At 42.1% G+C, this 16188-nt stretch overlaps 1 protein-coding gene across 8 annotated transcripts in view; it reads right to left on the bottom strand.

The window, feature by feature from the left end:
* IQSEC3 (IQ motif and Sec7 domain ArfGEF 3) overlaps positions 1–16188 on the bottom strand; it is a 246079-nt gene that overhangs the window by 11323 nt on the left and 218568 nt on the right. For 5 of the 8 annotated variants that reach the window (XM_053255097.1, XM_053255098.1, XM_053255101.1 and 2 more), the window contains 5 exons: positions 15951–16076; positions 10426–10525; positions 6761–6922; positions 4483–4575; positions 1149–1192 (listed from right to left, as the gene is read on the bottom strand). In XM_053255097.1, coding sequence (XP_053111072.1) covers positions 1149–1192; positions 4483–4575; positions 6761–6922; positions 10426–10525; positions 15951–16076 — 525 coding nt within the window. Of the gene's footprint in view, positions 1–985; positions 1066–1148; positions 1193–4482; positions 4576–6760; positions 6923–10425; positions 10526–15950; positions 16077–16188 lie in introns of all 8 variants that reach the window. The other 3 variants (XM_053255100.1, XM_053255099.1, XM_053255102.1) reach the window with 1 other exon arrangement.

Below are 16188 nucleotides of genomic sequence, written 5' to 3'. Positions count from 1 at the left end.
TCCAGAATTCCCACAAAGAACAGATATTTGTCAAGGTTCATGAACTGCCTCCTTAGAATTCTACATCCCTGAAGTGAAAAATCCCTTCATGGAGAAATGCCTGCAAGCCAAAAGGTGTCTAGGAGACCATGGAAATGCCTGTCCCTCCTCCCCATTAGCAGAAGTGTCAGCAGGGTAATGAATGAGCTCTTACAAAGCACTTCATCACTGGCAAAGTCTGAGGAACAAGCACGCCTGCAACGATGGATTGTCTCACAGGCTGTGGAATAGAAAGCTGTGGGGCAAATGGCCTCCAAGAGCAAAGGCCCAAACAACAGTAATCGAGAAAAGGATCTGAAAGGATCTGGGAGTTGGAGGGCAGCCTAGAAATTGAGGTTATTTGAGGAAATGGAAGCTGGTGGGGAACTGCAGCTCTTGCCCCCATGGGAAGTAACACCTGTAGGCAAATGGAGGTGGAGGTGGAGTTATCTGCTAGGTGTGAAAGAGTCTAGGGAGAGGACAAAGCCAGGGCAAATAAAATATTCAGAAATCTCTGCCAGATTAGAATTTACCCTTGAGCTGGGATCTGTAAAGGACTCCTATAACAGAGTCCTTGCTCCTAAATAAGGAGAGACAAAAGGCTCACCCAGCAGCCCTCCCCAAGCTGGGAAAGGTTTGGCCTAATCTTCCAACATCTGAAGATACCCAATGGATATGTTCAAGGACCCCAACAGAGGTGACAATGTCTAGGGCAGAAGAGCCTATGAGGGGAAGATCACAGCAGTGAGTTTTAGCAGGGGGTTCTGCGATGGTGGTGACCTGTAAAGGGAGCTCATCTCAGCTGCGTCTCTGGTTTCTCCTGAAAGTATGTTGGGTGGGGGATGAGGACAGAGTAGGTTAGTCTCCAGAGTTCGGGCGCTCGCTCCATGAAGGATGTGTTACAGTTATAGAAACGGCTTGCAAAAAAATGCTTTGAAGTTTAATCTGGATTTGAAAGTTGTATTACCCGTCCTAGCAGTAACTTTTTATTGTATCTCTGGAAATTGGTAAAATTGTCAGTCTGGCTGGGGAGGCATTGATTAAAACCTGAGAAAAGAAACAACAGAGAATGTAAGAAGAGCTGAAGTGAGGGAGAATTACTTACCTCAGCTGCTCTGCATTCTACTTACCTCCACTGTGCTGTCCGGGACCTTCTCTCCCAAATCTTTTTTGCCTTTGAAAATAAAACAGATCCCTTCTTCAGCAATGAAATACATGTCTAAGGTCAGATACTTCCAAACACAAAAATCACTTTTTATGAACACTCTTCATCATCCTACATGCTCCGCTTCTGTCTTTTCTCTTTCAGTCAACCCTTGGTTAGCACAGTGTAAACATAATTTTGCAAAACATTAAAAATCTGTTTGACATTTTTTATATTTGAATGTTAGCTTCCCATTTTATTTGAACTTTAGCTTCTCATTTTGTTGCTGCAGTTCAAAACAATATCAAACTGTTGACTGATTTGAATTAGGAGGCTGATTGATTATAATTAGTTCCAGACAGATTTTAAATTGAGTGTCAAGGCATATAATGGCTGATATTATGACAAATAAAGCGTTGGTGCTTCATGAAATGCCTTGGTTTTGCAGAAGCAGTCAGCTAACTTCAGCACTGACACTTATGAGGAGGGGGTAAAATTTTGATGACCTTCCCTTCCCCCAGAAGGGAGGGGGAAAGCCCTCAGGGACATCTTTTCTAGTGACACAGAGGACTTCTGGGGGAAAGGAAAGAAGATTGTCAAAATCTGTCCCCCACCCCTCAAGAGGTGGTGCTCCATTAGTAGAGAACTTGTCCACAGCACTGGCGCTTCATTAGTCAGGATGTGTTAATGGATCTGCCCCGGGGTGATTGGTAAACACCCCCAAAATTGCATTCGGGCTTTGTGTGGGGAAATTAGCTCAGTGGAACAGTTCCACATCAGAATAAATTTAATACAAGTGTTGGTTATAGGAAAATGACTGGCTGAGAGAGAGATGTTCAAAAACAGAAAAGGTTTTATTTGCAAGAAAGGGGTAGAGTGGAATAAGAGAGTCACTAAAATCAATATTATTACTAAAAATATGTTACAAGATTAACCATACAGCTGCTAAGAGTTGAACTGAAGTAGCTTCTAGGCTGGCTCAGAGAAAGGAGGCTCAGAGAGACAGGCTCTTGGAGAGTTTAGGAGAGAAGAGGGGGTAGGATTTAGGATAGAGGGGGCCCAGATTGGGGTGCAGCAGTTATCATACAACCTCGGTTCTTCCTTCAGTAGCAGGTGGACCCTTGTGGCTCAGGAGCAATCAACAGATCTCTTTTCTCAGGGACAGACTGAGGAGCAGCAAGTAGTGAAGAATCAAGGGAGTTAGATAGCAGGGATGGATCCCAAGGGCACCTGCTCTCGTGAAGCCAGCTCCAGGTTTTAGCAAGGAGAGCAGTAAAGAATGGATCCGGAAAGGGAGCTGATCTAGGGCCTGGAAGCAGGGGTGGCCCACAGAGCAAAATGCAGCTAAATGGTATAGCAAGTGTTCCTTGCAGCGTCAAAGTAACAGGTGACTCCACAAGGTGGTAACCAAGTGGGTAGCACTGGAGACCAAGGCTCAAGAATCCAGGGGCAGACAAAGCCCAAAATATGTCCTGAGGGGACATTCCAATTGACCTTCTTCCTTGACTAGGCCAATTCTGGGGAATCTCAAAAGATCCCATTGTTTTGTCTGCTGTGCTAAACTACAACACAGTGCATGAATAGGATGATGAAAATGGAGTGGTTGAACGTTTGCAAACATGGGAACTCTTTTCAGTGGGAAACACTTAGTAAACTAATCAGCGTTTTAATGGGTATATCTCTGAGTTCCTATCACCCACTCCAACCTTCTTTTGATAAGGAGGGAATGTGCATCCCCTGGAGCCTTTTCTGACTTCCCTCCTGAGATAATTGGCTTTTAGCTCATTTGAGGCGTCTGTGGAGGGGAGGTAAACCAAAGGAGGGTCAATTGTGCAGGGAGAGACCTTGAATGGAGAGTTAACTGTTGCGAGTTAACTTCAGGAGTCTACTCAGGCATCCCAGCATGAGAAAGGTGCGAGGTGAGCTCCCTTTCAATTTGGCTCTTTTGCAGCTGCTAAATCTAGGGGTAACTGTCCCATTGCTTACTGAGTGACTGTTCCACAATATGCCAACAAACGGAGAGCTCACGATGCTGTGAGGCTCCTGAGCATGTCAAAAGTGAGACCCATACACCTGCAGTCTCAAACATAGGCAGAGAGGCTTCTGGGAGCCTGCAGAAAAGCAGCGCTAGCAACAGATGTCAGCCAATGCTGTTTTTATTGTATTTTTTGTATTGTTATAACTCTTATGTCACCTCAAGTTCCTTGGAAATTGGAGGGAATATATATCGCTAAATCAATCAATCAAATAAATAAATATCTGTATGATGAGCTTTTATCTGTTTCCCCCAATGAATTATGTGAATTGTAAATTAATGAAGATGCTGAGTGTTCTCTAATAGAGTTCCTTAGTCTTCCCTCACAATATTACAGTTCCCAAGATACTCTGTTAAATCATATTGTCCGTAGTACAGATACTTTAAAAAAAAAAAGAATTATCTCCTCCTCTTAGCCAAAAATAGATACATATTTATTTAGTCCATTTATGTTCTGCCTTTCTTCCATCATGGAATTCAAGATGGTATAAGATGGGGTTTCCAGGTGGTCTCCCATCCAGGCATTGACAAGACCCAGACCTGCTTAATTTCAATAATGTGGCCGCATCATGTCCTCTCAAAAACAACTACATTAGCATTTTGTAGTCCTAGGCTTGCCTAGGGCATGTTATTGTAGTTTATTTACTAAACTACTGTCAGACTGTTGAAAGATCCTTATGATTTTTTGACCCAAACTAATCCATATACCTCAAGCCAAATTAAGAGCATTAGGAAAAGCAATTTCCTTCTTGGTTGCCCTTTACAATACACATTTTCTCCTCTCTGCTTCTTCCCGTTCAGGGATCAGATGATCCACTTTGAGAATTTAAGCATCATGAAATGAGAAGATGTGTGACTAGCTATTTCAGAGAAGCTCCCACAGTTCAAACCCAGTTTAGATGTAGAGTCCATTCCAGCTGACCGTTGATCATAAACATGAGATTTCCAGCTTTTGGTTTCTATACCAACAGGAGGCCAAAGAATGAGCCAATGGTCTTCCAAGTTAAGTTTTAGTCCTAGAAGGCCGCTGGAAGGATGTAGCAGAGAGTGTAAGGAAACATGACCACATGGATGCATTATTTGGAAAATAGAATATAAGAATTCTTTTTTCAAAAAAGAATAATTTACTTTAACTCATTTCAGTGGTTAGTGCTGTAGGATTATCCATCAGAGAGACTGAACATGTCTAGCCCTTCCTCTTTCCATCCTTTTCTCCCATGCTGCAAATCTAAGAGAATAAACTCATTTTCCAGATAGGAAGTGAAGACCCACGGTAGATTCTAACCTGTCGGAGATCCTTGCTTGGATTGTGTTTCCATTTGAGCTCCATTGGTCTTTAAAGAAAGATTCTTTGCTCCATGCTGCTTTTCTAGCTCCCCTGAGATACAGTAAAACCAAAATTAAGTGAATAGAGAGATGGAAAGAATACTGAAGAAAATACACTTACAACAGAGAAAGAAAGGAAGATGTGGAAGAGACTAATGAATCAACAGGAGACAGGCAGAGAAAAAGCAGTTCGGGAATATGTATTACATACATGCACACAAAGTATTATTCCAAGAACAGCCAAACCCCTCCCTTCCTGCAACCCATTCACACTGAGGGCAGTGTTCCTATCTAAACTGGCTTCATGCTATTGTTGTCAAGTCTCAATTCAGAGTGAGGACAGGAGGCATTACCCTCATATTGAACTGACTTTGTGACAATACCACATAGGCAAATATGATTTACTATTTGACAATGCAAAATCAGCACACTGATTACGTAAGTACCATAGCTACGACTAGATAGCACTAGTTTTTACTGAGACAAGAAACCTATCAGTTGTGCCACTTCAGTCTTGAGGTGGAGGCTCACAGGATGGAATGCTGTCTCACAAATCAACATATAGAAAAACAGCACACCAGGGACAAGGCAAGGTTAGAACCCTTTTCCCTGACATGCTACTGTTGAAAACGGAGGGCATGTGATTTAATTATGTGAGCTTCTATTTGCAATCTGAAGAGGTACACACCACAAACAAAAACAAAATACTTATATAATTTTACATTGTGTTTGCCTTCACATTACACATATGAAATAATAATAACTAGCTGAACTCACACAGATCATCTGTGCACTAGGACTTCGTTGTTCTCCTGCCACAGTCCCTGCTTTACTGCTCAGTGTCAGCCACTCACTTGCTCACTCACCCCTTCCCCGCCACTCACTTGCTCACTCACCCCTTCCCCGCCACTCACTTGCTCACTCGCCCCTTCCCTGCTGCTTGCTCACTCACTTGCCTCCTTCCCACCGCTTGCTCGCTCGCCCACTCCCCACCACTCGCTCGCTCCCTGATTGCTCCCTACCTGGTCACTTGCTCACTCGCCCCTCCCCACCGCTTGCTTGCTTACTTACCCCCTCTCCACCGCTCGCTCGCTCACTTGCCCCCTCCCCACCACTTGATCCCTCACTCCCCCCTCCTTGCCGCTCACTTGCTCGCCCCCTCCCTGCTCACTTGCTCGCCCCCTCCCCACCCACGCACTCACTCACCCCCTCCCCGCCGCTCGCTCACTTGCCTCCTAACCACTCCTCTTCTCTATCTGCATATGGAATCCCCACTGCCCAATCACCGGTGCTTCTGTTCTGTTACCTCCAATTGGTAACTGTGTGGGCGGGACTTGCCACATACGACCTTAGCATATTTGTGTGTGTGTATGTGTGTGTGTGTGTATGTGTAGATAGATAGATAGATAGATAGATAGATAGATAGATAGATAGATAGATAGATAGATGATAATATTATTATTCACTATGAATCCTATTTTATATATGGAAAATGAGGCCAAAAAAGAAAATGACTTGCCCAGGATTGTAGCAAAATAAGTCCATGACAGAGGTCAGACTGAAACTCAGACCTAGCTCACTGTTCACTGATCCACTCTACTTCTTGCAAACACAGCTGTTAAGGCACTAGTTTTACAATCAAGTCTATGTTACTTTTGAATGATTAGATGCACTATCAAGTTCATGTCAGTTTTATCTGTTTCCTCTTACCTGCTTTCATATTCTTCTGAACTGGGTCTCCCGGAGTGAAACTAGCAAAAAAAAAGTACACTGACACACATCTAACCATTCAAACTTATTCAGATGACATTCCACATGCGTGGGTATAAGGGACAGTTCCTTATAGGGCTGTAGAATACATGTGGGAGAATCCTTTGTTTGAAACTCTCTCCAAGGCAAATTCCTTTTTCCACCTTGCCTTCTGGCTATACAACCAAAGTCAGAAACCACTTTGCTTAAGGGGGAAAAAAAGGCTCTTCATTTTCTGGTGTTAATGGCATTTTCTATAGGTATTCTGAAGTACTAAAATGTGACAGAAAGTACTTTTAAATATACTGCTTGTGTTTTGCGGTTTCATCCTAAACACTGTATATCCAAGAAACGTGCTGGGAATCCCCCCAGCCCTTACTGAAATATGAAATGGTGCCCGCCCATAACACACAAATCCACAAGACACAGACATAAGTACATACAGACAGAATGACTGCATGAAGTCTGGACCACACTGGGAGCCTTACATTCAATTCGAATCTGTTCTAGCTCCATCACCTCTGCTATTGACTCCTTTAGGTCTTCCACAAATTTCTGCATTTCCTCCGCACCCAGAGCACAGAAATGGAGTACCTGTTTCTTCTCTGAGCCTGAAACTGGAGTCACCAAGGTGATGCCATGAGGGTAGTCTATTCAAAAGAAGGAGGAGAATATGAAACTAGTGTTATGGGTCCCGTGTATAAAAAAAGAGACGAAAGTAACCCTATTCTCCATTTATATGCCACTTTTCAACCAAAAAATGTCCCCAAAGTGGTTTACACAGCAAAAGGAATAGTTTCCCTGTCCCAAAAGGGCTCACAGTCTAAAAACTATGATTATAAATATAAGATTAATCTAAATATTTAATTAACCAATTAATCTTAAACACATTACAGCCAAACTCTGTGCCAGAATTCTACTTGCTAAACTAGCAGATTAGTCAGTCCAGAATATCTTCTCTGAAGAGCAGATTGGGTTTAGGGGAGTGATGTGTGTCAGTATACATCACTTTTTCACACTGCACCACCTTGTGTCTGTAAATATGAAACTGGTGAGAAGAGGTTCTGATAGCTGCATTTCTGTGTCCCTCCACCACAACAGGACCACCTAATGGCACAGTGGGGAAATGACTTGACTAGCAAGCCAGAGGTTGCCAGTTTGAATCCCTGCTGCCATATTTCCCAGACTGTGGGAAACACCTATAGTGGGCAGCAGCGATATAGGAAGATGCTGAAAGGCATCCTTTCATACTGCGTGGGAGATAGCAATGGTAAACCCCTCCTGTATTCTACCAAAAACAACCACAGGGCTCTGTGTTCGCCAGGAGTCGACACCGACTTGACGGCACACTTTACCTTACCGCCACAACAGACCTAATTAATAGAGATACTGTGGCATATTTATTTCAAACAAGCACTGATAAATGTTAAGGAACTGTGGCTGTGCATCAGGGGCGTATCTAGGGTAGGGCAGGCAGGGCACATGCCCCGGGCACCACTTGAAGGGGGGCACCATTTTGTAAAATAAATAAATAAATAAATGGCTGCCGAGAACAAAATGGTCACCGTGCATGCTCAAATGGCCTCTGTGAGGCCCTAGGTCATGCCAGGCCTTGCAGAGGCCATTTCAGCATGTGCAGTGGCCATTTTGTTTTCAGTGGCCTTAAAAAAAAAGATTATTTTTTAAAATGGCTACCGCACATGCTCAAATGGTCCCTACGAGGCCCTAGAGGCCAGCGGGGTGAGGGGGAAACTTTGCAAACCCCCCCCAGCCTTTAGGAAGCCCCCCAAAGGGGCTGCAGGTAAAAATAAATAATATAATATAATATAAGACACTGTACACATATTCTGACTGGCACTATGTACAGAGAATCAGGGCTTGTGAATACTGAGCTGGCGCTTATGAGCTAGGATTGTATTTATTTGCTCTTACTTTGCTTCTTGTGATAAGTGAGTTAAATGTGATGTCTTGCTAATATGGCTATTAATGGTGAGTTTGTCTTTGAATCAGTGTGAAATCCTTAATATTAAGACCCACTGGGAGTTTCTTGCTCTCTTTCTTTCATTTTAACTGTCTTTCTGAAAGACTAGAATATATTCCAAGCAGTGACACAGTTTACTTTGCATATCCTTTAATTGTTTACAGAGTATCTGGGAAAAGTCAAATTCTCCATTTATTTTTAAAACTTATGTAATGGTGATGCTACAATGCATAGTAGAGAATTAGACAGGCACTTCTGTTTAGTTTTCCAAGTACACCTCCACATAGTATTTGGGTATTTCATGAGTCCCCGCATACTGAAATTTGTAGTTTTCCAGCATTTTTTGGTCTGGCTAAGTCCACTGCTAAATAGTTTTTGAAATATTAAAAGATTAACAAGCTTGACTTGTATTTTTCAGCTGATATTATGGTAAAGTTATCTCAAAGATGGGTGTCAGATGTTTGGACAGGGGGCGCAATTTCAGTGTTTGCCCTAGGTGCTATTTTCCCTAGATACGCCTCTGCTGTGCATGACCATCATTATTTGGATATTGACCAAATAATGATTGAATCAAGCACTTCTTCCTGGGGATAGTCTGGATTGCATTGAGCCAATACACTGGCATCATCTTGATGCATCAGGGTGTGGGGTGGGAAGGTTTACCTTTACTGAAGATCTGGCTTCTCTGGAAAAATCAGCTGCCTTCTGAGCAGCCAGTGGCAGTGTTTCAAACTGTCAGCTCTCTTTCCCTGGCCTCACCAAACAATGCACCAGAAAAGGAAGCAACATCATTATGTTGCATCCTTTTCCTGGTGTACTACTGGGGTGGAAAATGGCCATGCCCCGTAGTTAAAGGACATGGCAACTCCCCCCCCCCCCCAGTAATGAACCAGGAAAAGGATGTGACATCATGATGTTGCTTCCTTTCCTGGTGCAAGACCAGGGAAGAATCATTGAAATGGTTTCTAGTGAAAAATACTCCAGTAGTACTTGCATCACCTCAATTACAGATACAAAGCACAGCCCTAATGCTTATAAAATTCTCTCCCTGCAAATTTCTTGCCAGATGTTGTGGCTCTGAATTACCTGTTTTTCAGCACTTAGCAGCACCACTGTGCTAATTATCTGCTATTATTTCAGGTTAGGTCTCCAGATTTCATAAAGACTCTGTGCCTACGCAGGTCATTCTTCCTGCAATTTTCCACTCCTTTACATTTCTAAAGGGCTTAGCTGAATGTTATTTCAATGACTTTTTCAGTGAAAATGAGAGTGAGAAGGAATCAGCAGGTGGATTGTGAAACTGTCTTTCCTGGCTCACCTTTTTTGTTGTGTCACCACATATTTTATGGTGGTGATGTTCCTGGGAATGACTTGAAGGCCCATGATACAGTTCAACTGCTGAGGCCAGGCAGGTCTGTCTCTAGAAGCTGCCTGGATGGGAGATGACTTGAGAACCATATGTAGTACTCCAAGCTCCTCAAAAGAAGAGCAAGGCATAACTTTAATAAATAAAAGATCTTGGGATCAGAAAATTGCCGCCTTCTCCTCCTGCTCCTGCTCCCCTATGTGTCCACTGCAATATTTAATATCATCTAAGAGTGTCCTCTTAACAAATGTGCTTAATTTGTACTGCATTTTTTACTACTTGGCATCATTTATTCTGGTTTTCCTTTCACGCAACAGGAAATTACAAATTATTCAAGTATTGCTTTTCTTGCATATTTGTAGTTAAGATTTTTATCAGTTGGCAGCTGTATGTCTTGATCCCTATCAGTGGGGTGACGTCCAAGTCCTGAAGCTTAGAACTGTGGTACATCAACTGTATGGCTCTCTTGGTGGATTTTGAAGACTTCAGGGGGGACACACAGGAGTGGAGGCAGCAGTCTGCTGGTCCCAAGGTCACTTATTATGCTACGTATACAGTACCTTGCTCTTCTTTTGAGGATCTCAGAGTGGCGTACATATGATTCTTAGGCCATCCAGGCAATTTCCAGGGATAGGCATGCTTAGCTTCAACAGTCAAACTGTGTAATGTGCCTACAAACCATTCTCTTATCTCTTTAGCTTCTTTCCAACCCAAAGTTTCTGCTGACTAACGTATTGGAAAAACCACACAGTGAGTCCTGTCCTCCAGGGCCATCTGGCAAAGGACCAAGACTGTGTCAAACTTACATTCATTTTCAAAGAGGTGAAACTGCATTCCTAATAAGCCAACTGACTTGCAGAATGTGTAGGTGGAGGAGCTTTTCTTCTTAGGGCAAAGCTTGAGAATCTGTTAATGGACAGAGAGAAAGGAAGAGAGTGTTTCAGAAGCAGCAGCAAAGGACTCTGGGAAAGAATTAGGAGACGCCAATGTGACATTCTTGGAGTGCATTTCAGGTGGGAGGGTGTTTATTAGGCACTGCTAATGCAGCACTCAGAATACATCAGGGTAAGCACTGGAGTGTATGTCAGGTGACTTTCCTGCCTTGACTCAATGTAAAAGTCAAGGAGAGTCTTTCACTGTTGACTTTGTATCTCAATCCTCCCTGGCTTCGATGGGTTAGCATATGTTTTATAGAGAACAGAAAGAGTGGGAGGAACTACTTCATAAATGCAGGGAGGGATGGGATTAAGGGAGAGGTCTGAGTGGTTGCATATGTGGAATTTTAAATTATTCTGTAAACTAAATAATTTTTAAAAAATTAAATGGCATGTTAAGCTTACAAGTTATGCAGTTCTTAGGGCCAAACAGCACATGATTTTATATCCATATGTAGTTACAGCTTAAGTTTCCTGATGAATGGCAGCTGTGCAGGGCTACAATTTGGATATAGCACAGAGGTAGAAGGTATTTAACTTTTTGCCTCATTCCCCCACAGCCACTATTTCACCCTGAAAATGCCATTCTAACAAATGGCACTTTCAGAGTTAAATAGCTCCTTTAAGGAAGGGCGTGATTATCAGAGGGACAACAGGGTGGAACGGGTAAAATACCTCCACAGGCTTAAATATTTCCATGCTGTGGTCAAAATCTAAGTCATGGCCCTTAAGCACACTGATATATTTGACATCACATGTGATTTGGATACGGTCCCAGAGTGTACCAGCAAAACTCTACTGCTTTGGTTTTCCTCCATGGAGAGCAAGCCCATGTCCTGCAGAAAAGCATCCCCTTTGCCATTCTATGAAAGGTGGAGAAAGCACTGGTTGGGCAGGCTTCCTTGGCAGAGTTCCACAGGTGAGGCACCACAGCTGCAAAGGTTCTAAATCTTGTGACCACCTGATAACCTTCACATAGCAGGGGGGCTCCCAGCAGAGCCCGCTGTGTGCATCCTGTTTTCGAGTCTCACTTTAAAAGCAATGACTTGCACTTAGCAAAATAAGGCAGTAATAAGGGGCTAACTTCTGCAATCAACCTGTCAGTTTCAAGAAGCCACAAGACTATCTTGCATTTTCTGCTGCACCACGGCTGCTCCTCTGGAATCTGTCTTATTGCACTGAAACTATTATATGGCAGCAAAATGCAGAAGAGCTTCCCTGGTCCTAACCTGACTTAAACAACAAGCAAGGGTCAACTCTGTGTCTTAAGGCCCAAACTAAACAAAGCAAAAATATGTGATTAGCTCTCCCATCTCAATAACAATAACAATAACAATAATAGCCAATTACAAAAAGCAGCTTTACTGGGAATAGCCTATATTCTGCGACGATATCTATAACAATTGACAATAAAATTCTGGCATCCCAGGTCCTTGGGAAGGACTCGATGTCTGGATAAAACAAACCAGTCAATAACACCTCTCTGACTGTGTAAACAAGAATAATAATAAAAACAACCATCTGCTGTACATAGATGATCTGAAGTTGTATGGAAAGTCCCAGTCAGAAATCGAATCACTGCTAAACACTGTCCGCATATTCAGTAGTTGGGACTAGACAAGTGTGCTGCATTAATAATGACAGAGGGAAAATAACAAAAACAGAAGGAATAGAACTGCCCAATGGAAGCAAGATCAAGAACCTGGAAGAGAAAGAACATTACAAATACTTGGGCATTCTCCAGGCTGATAACATCGCAAACACTGAAGTTAAAAGAAAAATTGGAAGTGAATACATCAGGAGAGTTAAAAAAAATCCTAAAATCCAAACTCAATGGAGGGAACACCATACAAGCCATAAACACCTGGGCTATACCTGCTATCAGATACACTGCAGGAATAATAGTCTGGACCCAGGCAAAGCTAGAGACGCTAGATCATAAGACCAGGAAAATAATGACCATCAATCATGCTCTGCACCCCTGCAGTGATGTAGCTAGGCTATATCTCCCTCGCAGCTCAGGTGGAAGAGGAATGCTGCAAGTCCTTCAAACAGTAGAGGAGGAGAAAAGAGGCCTTGAAGAATATATCAAGCACAGTGAAGAAGATGCACTTCAAATGGTCAATAATGAGAAACTATTCAACACCAATGAAACAAAGCAGGCCTACAAGAAAGAACAAGCCAAGAACCATGCAGAAAAATGGAAAAGTAAGCCACTGCATGGTCAATATTTGCACAATATAACTGGAAAATCAGACATCATCATGACCTGGCAATGGCTTAAGAATGGCAACTTGAAGAAAGAAACTGAGGGTTTAATATTGGCTGCACAAGAACAGGCACTAAGAACAAATGCAATAAGAGCAAAAGTTGAAAAGTCAACAACAAACAGCAAGTGCTGCCTTTGTAAAGAAGCAGATGAAACAGTAGACCACCTAATCAGCTGTTGTAAAAAGATCACACAGACTGACTACAAACAAAGGCATGACAAGGTAGCAGGGGTGATACACTGGAACATCTGCAAAAAATACAAGCTACCTGTAGCCAAAAATTGGTGGGACCATAAAATTGAAAAAGTTGTAGAAAATGAAGATGCAAAAATATTATGGGACTTCCGAATACAAACAGACAAACATCTGCCTCACAATACACCAGATATAACTGTAGTTGAGAAGAAAGAAAAACAAGTTAAAATAATTGACATAGCAATACCAGGGGATAGCAGAATAGAAGAAAAAGAAATAGAAAAAAATAACAAATACAAAGATCTACAAATTGAAATTGAAAGTCTGTGGCAGAAAAAGACCAAAATAATCCCAGTGGTAATTGGTGCCCTAAGTGCAATTCCAAAACAACTTGAAGAGCACCTCAACACCATAGGGACCACAGAAATCACCATGGTCCAATTACAAAAAGCAACTTTACTGGGAACAGCCTATATTTTGCGACGATAATAACCAACAGTATTGATGATAAAATTTAGCCATCCCAAGTCCTTGGTAAGGATTCGATGTCTGGATAAAACAAACCAGTCAATAATACCTGTCTGACTGTGTAAACAAGAAATAAAAATAAATAAATAAATAATAAATTGCCCGAACACCAGAGGCACAAAAGACCAGCTGCTGATTGACAAAATGATTTTTAAAAATTGCAAGAGAAGAAAAACAAATCTAAGTTGCATGGATTGATTACAAGGCGGCCCTCGACTCATTGCCTCATACATGGATACTAAAATGTTTAGAAACAACTGGTGTCAGCAGAAACATTCAGAGAGAGAGAGAGAGAGAGAGAGAGAGAGAGAGAGAGAGAGAGAGATTTTAAAGCAATGGGCATCCGGTGTACACAGTTACCAATCAATAGCAAGACACCTGGACAGTTTAGCATTAGAAGAGGTATTTTCCGAGGGGACTCACTATCCCCTCTGTTGTTTGTAATCGCCATGACTCCACTTTCACAAATACGAAAAAAACCAGGCCTCGGATACCAAACATCTAAAACATCAAGTTAAAAAAACCAATCTGCTCTACATGGACAATTTGAAGTTGTATGGAATGTCCCTATCAGAAATCAAATCACTGCTAAACACTGTCCGTATATTCAGTAGTGATATAGCAATGGAGTTTGGACTAGACAAGTGTGCTGCATTAATAATGAACAGAGGGAAAATAACACAAACAGAAGGAATAGAACTGCCCAATGGAAGCAACATTCCAGGCTGATAACATCGCACACACTGAAGTTAAAAGAAAAATTGGAAGTGAGAGTTAGAAAAATTCTAAAGTCCTAACTCAACGGTGGGAACACCATACAAGCCATAAACACCTGGGATACACCTATTATTAGATACACTGCAGGAATAACAGACTGGACACAAGCAGAGCTAGAGATGCTAGATCGTAAGACCAGGGAAATGATGACCATCAATCATGCTCTGCACCCCCGCAGTGATGTAGATAGGCTATATCTCCCTCGCAGCTCAGGCGGAAAAGGAATGCTGCAAGTCCATCAAACAGTAGAGGAGGAGAAAAGAGGCCCTGGAGAATATATCAAGGACAGTGAAGAAGATGCACTTCAAATGGTCAATAATGAGAAACTATTCAACACCAATGAAACAAAGCAGGCCTACAAGAAAGAACAAGTCAAGAACCGAGCAGAAAAATGGGAAAATAAGCCACTGCATAACCTGAAAATCAAACATCACCAAGACCTGGCAGTGGCTTAAGAATGGCAACTTGAAGAAAGAAACAGAGGGTTTAATACTGGCTGCACAAGAACAGGCACTAAGAACAAATGCAATAAGAGCAAAAGTAGAACAATCAATAACGAACAGCAAGTGCCGCCTTTGTGAAGAAGCAGATGAAACAGTGGACCACCTAATCTGCTGTTGTAAAAAGATCACACAGACTGACTACAAACAAAGGCATGACAAGGTAGCAGGGATAATACATTGGAACATCTGCAAAAAATACAAGCTACCTGTAGCCAAAAACTGGTGGGACCATAAAATTGAAAAAGTTGTAGAAAATGAAGATGCAAAAATATTATGGGACTTCCGAATACAAACAGACCAAACATCTGCCACATAATACACCAGACATAACTGTAGTCAAGAAGAAAGAAAAACAAGTTAAAATAATTGACATAGCAATACCAGGGGATAGCAGAATAGAAGAAAAAGAAATAGAAAAAAATAACAAATACAAAGATCTACAAATTGAAATTGAAAGGCTGTGGCAGAAGAAGACCAAAATAATCCCAGTAGTAATTGGCGCCTTAGGTGCAATTCCAAAACATCTTGAAGAGCTCCTCAGCACCATAGGGACCACAGAAATCACCACCGTCCAATTACAAAAAGCAACTTTACTGGGAACAACCTATATTTTGCAACGATATCTATAATAACAGCAACAACATTGATAATAAAATTCAGCCATCCCAGGTCCTTGAGAAGGACTCAATGTCTGGATAAAACAAAACCAGTCAATAACACCTGTCTGACTGTATAAACAAGAAATAATAATAATAATAATTTTGCGTCTTAAGGGCAATCATGGGAAGACCTCCTCTGCAGTACGGAGGAAGTTAACCCTTCCCCCCATGCATTGTTTTGCCAATGAAAATTCCCCCTATGTCCAAAGTTTACACTTGAACTGTCTGGAAAACGACCACGTACCAACAGTCCTTAAAATATGCTTTTTCTGAATGTTGCCTCTAAGTGCATGGCAAGGTTGTGATTCTCAGGGCCAAAGATTCTGCTTTGTGATCAGACTGGAGTATGACATTCGAATGTGATGTCTTTTGAATATATCTCTGAGCCCTGCCCCAGAATTAAAGAGCTATGCTTCAAGACTCCATCTGCTTCATTTCTAACTACCATTAGCAGAGAGACTCACCACCAGCAAGTCATTGAAGAGGAAGACCTCCCTCTGATGAGCGGCTTGCTTCTGCACTTTGTTCACGTCTGTCACTTCGTAAAGGCGACTGCAACAAACCAACCGGCGGTGTGGCACTGACAGAACCTGGAAGACAGAGATTGAGTGGGAATTGTCCCTGTCCTTACCCACCATCCTCAAAACCATTCCACATGGCACTCTTATGAGGCAGGCCTTATGATGATCCTGATCACCCTAC

Source organism: Hemicordylus capensis, chromosome 5 (assembly GCF_027244095.1).
Source record: "Hemicordylus capensis ecotype Gifberg chromosome 5, rHemCap1.1.pri, whole genome shotgun sequence".
Taxonomy (NCBI): domain Eukaryota; kingdom Metazoa; phylum Chordata; class Lepidosauria; order Squamata; family Cordylidae; genus Hemicordylus; species Hemicordylus capensis.
This window is presented reverse-complemented; position numbering and strand designations above follow the sequence as displayed.